Genomic DNA, 7,388 nt, shown 5'->3' with positions numbered 1-7,388 from the left:
AACCATCTCATGAGGAACCAGGTCCCAGTTGAGGAGGTGTGAGACCTACAAATGTGTGTGGTCACAAATGTTTGAGTGACTGTATTTCATGTGTTTTTTTGTTTTTGTATGAAAAATAAAAAAGAGACAGATTTAATGTCTATGGATTATAGCAGAGTGTACGTCTCTAACTCCACCACAAGGGGCAGTATCCCCGCTAGTGAGCACTAATGGTGGTCACGGCGTCAGGTCGACGTTCTTCAGACAGTTAACAACCTGCTGAGGAACGAGACTGGTGACTCCTGTCTCTTCTTTCTCTGTGTAAACAGTAGTGATGGTGAGATGAAGCCTCATGAGGCATCCAACCACTTGAGCCAATAGGTTCGAGAAAGGGTTCATCTCTTGAAGCTTCACGTGCACACGACACCACCTACTGGCCAGGTGTATAATCACAGGCAGCTGGAGCTCTTCACCACATAATGTGTGATGCATTGAATTGTTGTGTCTGTAATGGCTCTAGGGAATGACTATGAATTACAAAACAATGTATGACCAAATCATTTCTCTACTTAAATTATCACATGTGTATGATAAAATATTTTTTGAATATATTCCGTGTGTGTGTAATTTTCCCCAAAATGGTAGTATCATCTGATATGGCAGGTTGTGTAATGTTTTTCTGTCACTTTAGGCAAATGGCATGGGCTTAAGCAGGCAGAGGAAAGTGGAAGTGCTTGTGGAACTAGGAAGAGGACACTGAATATGTCTCTTCCTAGCTGGCTCCATCCTCTTACCTATCTTTCTCTCCTAAATCTTCAAACCATATATCTCTCTCTAAACTCTCCAAACTATATAAACTCTATCCAGACCGCAACTCTCTATTTAAAATCCTGAGGGGTTTATATTGCTGTCAAACCCATTGACTGTCTCTCCCAGAGTGTCCTACAGAAGAAAAAGGTAACTGGTTAATAACAGTGGCAGAAAGAAATACCATGGTCTGTCTGTCTGGTGCAGGCCAGGAACACTGGACAAACATATAAGAAACTAAAAAGGATAAAAAATATAAATATGACAGATCCAACACTGGAGAACCTGTGTATGACATCTGTAGCAACAAAGGCCTGTTCAGGTGTCATTAATCATTTGAAGTTACACAAATCATATTGCACACAGGTCACCACTTCTTAATGATTTGAAGCTATTCGTTATATTGTCAAAAGCAAGTTCAAGATTAACATTACATGCATGTTAGCTAATTTATGAGGTGAACTATTTTTACCAACCTCATACAGAGGCATTAGGTTTAAAGGTATCATCAACACTTCTATATTACTTATTCATTTCTATACAAGTCGGTTTAATAACTGTGACAACCAACAATGTGCTCCCGTTAACATCACAGCTAATGAAATACCTGAAGGCTAATTCATTCTCTTAATTATGCAGAATTTTAAACCTTAATAAAAATAAACGAACGTGTTAGAAAAACTTCACCCCCCGTACAGTTGTCATGAATAGTGAAATAAGACATTGAGACTAAAACCGTTTCTTGTACCAGGCTGTAAACATGTTTAATATTGCTGTAAAGTTGGGCATTTTAACATGGGGGTCTATGGGGATCTGCTCCCTGTTGGAGCCTCTAGCGGTCACTCCATGAACTGCAGTTTATTACACTTCCGCATTGGCTTCAATCTTCAGACCCGGATGTTGCCACCTGTTCAGAACACGCTTCAAAGCCTCGACACGTCTCGTCACATGAGCAGTAAACAGGTTAGTAAAGTGAGTCAGATGAGCACAAATCATGTCTAAGGACTGTTCAAACTCTTTTGGATATATGAGTGAAGTCTGTTGATGGAGGAACTAGGTTGTAAACTGTGACAGACACAATGGAACAAGTTTCACTTTCTCTCTTAGAGAACAACAGTAGAACATGGCGGTCTGTCCATGTTTGTTCTGTGGCTCCTGGGCATTTCTTTTCATTTCATTTTATGGGAGAGACAACGATTACCAAGTTAAGGATGAAGTCTAGCTGGGTGAGTTGGGTGAGAGTGGGTGAATGTGTGAATGTGAATGCTCATACTCATCCAGGTTAAAGGGGATGTTGATATGTGCTTTACATTATTGTTTCTATATGAAAGACGTGTTGAAAAGTTCAAACAGGCAGTAGCATAGTAGAAGCTACACAATAGAAGTTAAAGGTGTTAAAAGCACGAGTAGAACAGGACTTAGCTGATTAGAAATGTGACTTTAAGGACTCAAACATGTTTTGTATTTTCATGATGTTGTGGGAATATATGAGCAGTTATCATTTAGTTTGTGGTGAAGCATGAAGCATGTTAAGAGAATGACATAAGAAATAGAGAAACTGATCACATGAAGAAGAATGGTGAGTTCTGTTTAATAAGGACAGTTAACAAGCTGCTATGAGGAACACAGCTGATGACTCCTGACTCTCATATATATATATATACATACTATATATATACATATATATATATATATATATATATATATATATATCTTGTGTGAACAGGTGAGTCGTCTTGAGGCCTGTAACATAATCAGACATTCTCTCTACTATGAAGGTTCCTGTAACAGGTGACCCTGAACCATCCCTTAGTTGTGCTGCTATAGGTCCAGGCTGCTGGGAGACTTCCCATGATGCACTGAGCTCCTGTCCTCTACTCTCTCTCATTAAAGTCTAGTTGAAGAGTGTTTGTAGTGTACAGCAGCATCAGTGGAGGATCTAGAATGTGTTCATGTGACTGTAATACTGTCCCAGAGTTTAGAAGGTCAGTTAGCTCCATCTAGTGGACAGATGGAACTCCATGTTGTGATGTGGGCTTTCAGGTCAGACTGCTTTTGACGTCACTCTGATGTTTTTAGTCTGAAGTTATGAGGATGTGACTTCAGATCAAATGAACACAGACTCCAGGACTACTGAAAGAAAGTCTTCTTTTCTCCAACAGCTCCACACATGAAGGTTGAACGTGACTGAAAGTTCCTCAAGTTCTGCAGGTGAGAATCCCAGCAGAGAAATCTGTCTGATGAACTTTGTGTCACATTGTGTTTGACTTGACAGTAACGTCTGTGTTTTCTCTCACAACGTTATTTAATCCTTCAGATATTTTAGAAGAGTTTTATCTCAAAGTATTGGTTTAAAAAGATTAGCATGTTTTACTGTTAGTGGTTCTCAGAGTGAACCAGCTACAGTTGGATTGTCACTGTGTTCACATCGTGTTCATGTGGTTAAACAATGAAAGTAGTGTCAGAACTGGTTGGACAGGTTGGATCAAACATGACAGATTTATCAGAAACACAATCACCTTCCAGACTAAAGTGAAAGCAGCACAGTGACAGAGTCTGATAGAACGTTCAGCAGCTTCACTTCTTTCTACTGTATTTCTGACGTGTTAAAGAGATGAATGTAAACCCTGTGTTTGTTGAGGTAACGTTTGTTGTCATGACTGAGTGCAGCTCTCTCAGCAGGTGATGGATCAGACTGAGGACAGACAGGAGACAGGAGTCCCTCCCTCTAAAACCACTCTGTGTAGAGAACATGAGATCCAGACTGAAGCTCTGAGGTGAGAGGACCATCTCTGACCAACTCTTCTCTATGTCAGAGCTCATTATTCACTGTTTTCTACTCTCAACTCATTTGTTTGTATCAGGATGCAGCAGCAGAGACCAGACTCTCCTGAACACAGCTGTGTCTCCTTCAAGAGTGACCAGTCTCAGGGTCGCATGATTGATTTTAGAAAACAACCTGCTGATAGAAGGTAATGTAATGACTTCCATAACACACTATGAAGAAAGTTCAATGATCAAAGAGTTGTAGAGGAATGAAAACACTAGAGCACCTATGTACATGGAGACCACTTTAGTAAAAAAAGAATTCAAAGTATATTTTATTACTTTGTTAGATCAGTTCAGTTTTTATGTTTATCTGTGCTGAAGTTAGGAAACTCAGTACCCTGTTCTTTTTAATCTTTGGCTTGAGGAGAACCAATTCAACCATTTTGTAACCACTATCTACCCACCACATCATATTAGGGTTTACAACACTAGGAAAATATTGTGGAAGCAAACCTGGTAACAGATTCTTCAGATTCAAACTCTTTGTACATGAGGCCCCAGATGATCTTCTTAATCTACTCAGAATAAATAGCTGTCTTTCAAAAAGAAGTAACACTAAACACAGAACAGTTCTCTTTTCATAGGGAACCTTTTAGTTCAAAGGAATTTAAAATAGTTATGTTGTTAGTTCAGTTCTTTCTTTTGCACTGCTCCTTTAAATTAGGAAACTCAGTGGCCTTTCAACGTTCAGGTTCAGGAGAAATAAAAAAAAATCAAATGACAATGAATAAACCTGGGTTGTATGTTTCTTCCTCTGAATGTTGAGAAAGGAGATCTCTGTTCTTATCTGAACAATGTGATGGTGGATTCCATCTCTCAGGAGATCCTCCTCAGCATGAGCTGTGCATCCACAACTCTTCTGGAACCAGTCCTCTGTCGGCCTGTGGTGTCTCCATCTGTGATTTCCTAAACAGGAACAAATATTCTACCATCATTCACCTGAGAAAGAGAGGATTCACAATCATTAAATCTTCTTCAACCTTTGACCAGTCACTACTTGTTACTTAAGATGAGATGAGATACTCTACATAGTTTTACTTCCTTTCTGCTTCACCTTGCTGCACCTTCCTTGTTCTACTCTTTATCTCAAGCGCTGACACTGTCTCCATCTTTATAGACCAATTCTGCTGCCACTGGACAAAAATATCTACTGCAGAAAATAAATGCTGGGAATGTGTTTACCCTTTATAAGTTGGTTAATGTAAGAATTTATTACTGAAGGGTGCTGAATCAGTATGAACATGACCAGGTATACTAGATAATTCAGCGCTGATTTGAAATTAGACCCACATGGTGACATAGTTACCTGACTCATCACTTTCAATAAGGCATGTACAGAATCATGTTCTATGATGTTTTCTCCACAGGGTTCTGGAGCAGAGCTCAGAGGTTCCTGGTGGTCAGTCTCCACAGAAACATCAACCAGACCTGGACTCCATGTTTACGGTCTGTTCATGTACAAACTGACTTCTCACAAGAGATGAAAGGCTGAATCATCATTAGATCATGCTGTCTGCCTTCAGACTGACTGATGAATCATGAGTTCCTCCAGGTTTAAATTAAATGTTCAGGTTCTCCTTCTGTTCCAGCTGCTGGAGGAGAACATCATCAGTTTTGTGAAGAACGAACTGAAGAAGATCCAGAAGGTTCTGAGTCCAGATTACCCAGAATGCTCAGAGAGTCAGAGGGAGGATGAGGAGGTGTTGGAGGGTGAGGATGAAGAGCAGAGGAGGAGCAGCAGAGATTTATTTGTGAAGATCACAATGAACTTCCTGAGGAGAATGAAGCAGGAGGAGCTGGCTGACTGTCTGCAGAACAGTAAGAGGATTTAACAGCTTTAACTTGATGGAAAGAGGAAATGGAGGAAGGTTATGTTTCCTAACTGTTAATATGATGCAAACATCTGGTCCTCTACTTATTAATGAATCAAACTGATGGATGAAGAAAAACTAAAGACACACTGTAATGTTTAGATCCTCAGATTTTCTGTCTCCATATTGTTAAAATGATAACTAGCAATTGTTGATCTTATTAGAGTTTTCAAATTAAACTGCCTCAGAAATAAGGTGTTGCAATAAGCAATCCATAAAATCTTGCCCAGCAATTTTTTCTTATTGTTGACTTAACTACTATTTTTAAATCAGTACAACAAGGATTTGTAAGTCTTTGAGCAGTTTTTTGAGTTAAGTTGGGCCAATTGACCTTTGGCTAAGCCCCGCCCTAGAATGTAGATTGACCAATCACAGCCAAGAGAGCTCCCACAGGGGTCCGACACTTTTTCCACAGCGCTCCATTGACTTTAACGCAGGCGTCTCATATTTTCGGTCTCAGCAGGCTATACTGTCGGTATATATCCAGCATCCAGGGTATGGATAAGCCCAATGATGTGCGCGCAAAACCCTGTGATGCTAACCAAAACATCACCGTTACAGCTTAAGTTGCATAGTTGTTGATACGCTAGCACACGCTGAAGAAATACGTAATAACGATTATAGAAGTGAATAGAGACGTACCCAGCTTTGCATGAACAGTGTTGCTCCTTGATATTGATACCAGAGCCTTATAGATAACCAGAAAACCACAGCCCAGAAGAGAATGTCGGACGTAGCAACAGTAACTAAGGGGGGCGGGGCTTAGCCAAAGGTCAATTACGTCGATTGCTCATGTGCGCATTACATGAACCGGTTTGAACCGGTTTAATCGATCGCAAACCGCCGCGGATTTTCACCATTGACTCTACTGAATTTGAAGACTGTTGGATATATTGGATATATTGGATATATACGGAGCTGATATCAACTTTACTCAAACAGGTAAGCTAAGTGTGTTTTTACTTTCATCACTTAAATGAAGTTAGCGCAGTCTGGCTTTTCTACTGCTTGTCCGCTGTTTCTAAACTTTTTCGAAAGGCTAATCCGTCATCCAGACGCTTTCATGGCGTTATTGCATTTTTATTATCACAATAGGGTGACCAAACGTCCCCGTTTTGGATAACCTGTCCTCGGCTGTCCTCGAAAATGTCCCGATTTAGCGTTTTATGAATGAGGGGGAAAAAAAGTTGCGTGTAGACTAAGAACAACGGTTATTACGGTAGCCAGATAGGAAGCGCGAGTGAGCATGTTGCGCGCAGACTAGAACAACAGTTATTACGGTAGCCGGTCGCACTCCTCCGGACATCACGTGATGTTTTTTGTTGACGCCGTGATGTTGGCGGGAAATCTCAGAGTCAGGCTTCGTGGGGCACAGACAGCTTTGGAGTTAGTCAGCTAAAAACAGTGTCATCATCACTGGAAGGGGAATGTCTCTTCGTCACGCTGTCATAACGGCAGCAGACTGGAACTAGCTAATCGTGGAAAAGAAATCTGTTGGACTTCGTGTTAAAAACATGTTAAATACGTTTAAATATACTCTGAATTCTGTACCCGATATGATGCGTTATATATATATATATATATATATATATATATATATATATATATATATATATATGTGGGGAAATAGAACTGTGTCGTGCTATGTTTACGGGTGAGACTTAAACGCGTTAATTACGATTAATTAATTACAAAAAATACGCATTTCATTTTATGTTTACAAATTACAGAGGCTATTGTGAAAGTGCTTTTAGCAAAACTGACTTCATGCTATATGTGTCTCTTGTGTTTAAGGGGCGGAATCCATGCAGTGCAAATTCTGTAAATTGACGTGTGCCAACCAAGAGACGATTTTAAAACATGTTGGCCTTCATCACGGACAGGGTGCACACTGGCCTTGCA

At 40.1% G+C, this 7,388-nt stretch overlaps 1 protein-coding gene across 7 annotated transcripts; it reads left to right on the top strand.

Moving 5' to 3' along the window:
- The first annotated feature begins 1,492 nt into the window (after positions 1–1,492).
- On the top strand, positions 1,493–7,065 carry LOC311509994 (uncharacterized protein). Of its 7 annotated transcripts, XM_084575460.1 has the most exons (7): positions 1,493–1,749; positions 1,894–2,012; positions 2,949–2,997; positions 3,469–3,563; positions 3,651–3,758; positions 4,983–5,061; positions 5,205–7,065. In XM_084575460.1, exons 4-7 carry the CDS (start codon positions 3,472–3,474, stop codon positions 5,445–5,447), a joined length of 522 nt encoding a protein of 173 aa, XP_084431586.1. In that variant the 5' UTR covers positions 1,493–1,749; positions 1,894–2,012; positions 2,949–2,997; positions 3,469–3,471; the 3' UTR covers positions 5,448–7,065. The 7 variants fall into 7 exon arrangements, with proteins under 7 accessions (XP_084431586.1, XP_084431587.1, XP_084431588.1 ...); XM_084575461.1 differs by lacking the exon at positions 1,894–2,012; XM_084575462.1 differs by lacking the exon at positions 1,894–2,012 and having other exon boundaries at positions 3,466–3,563.
- Positions 7,066–7,388: the final 323 nt, after the last annotated feature.

The sequence above is a fragment of the Chelon labrosus genome (genome assembly GCF_963514085.1).
Source record: "Chelon labrosus genome assembly, contig: SCAFFOLD_153, whole genome shotgun sequence".
Classification (NCBI taxonomy): Eukaryota; Metazoa; Chordata; class Actinopteri; order Mugiliformes; family Mugilidae; genus Chelon; species Chelon labrosus.
Note: the sequence above shows the minus strand (reverse complement) of the source record. Positions and strands in the feature narration are given on the sequence as shown.

What these genes read in the sequence shown, in the direction of transcription:
- LOC311509994 (XM_084575461.1), top strand. Translation starts at nt 3,472, where the DNA reads ATGGATCAGACTGAGGACAGACAGGAGACAGGAGTCCCTCCCTCTAAA. An exon ending in ATCCAGACTGAAGCTCTGAG is followed by an intron (nt 3,564 to 3,650) that starts GTGAGAGGACCA and finishes TGTTTGTATCAG; the next exon opens with GATGCAGCAGCAGAGACCAG. An exon ending in ACCTGGACTCCATGTTTACG is followed by an intron (nt 5,062 to 5,204) that starts GTCTGTTCATGT and finishes CTTCTGTTCCAG; the next exon opens with CTGCTGGAGGAGAACATCAT.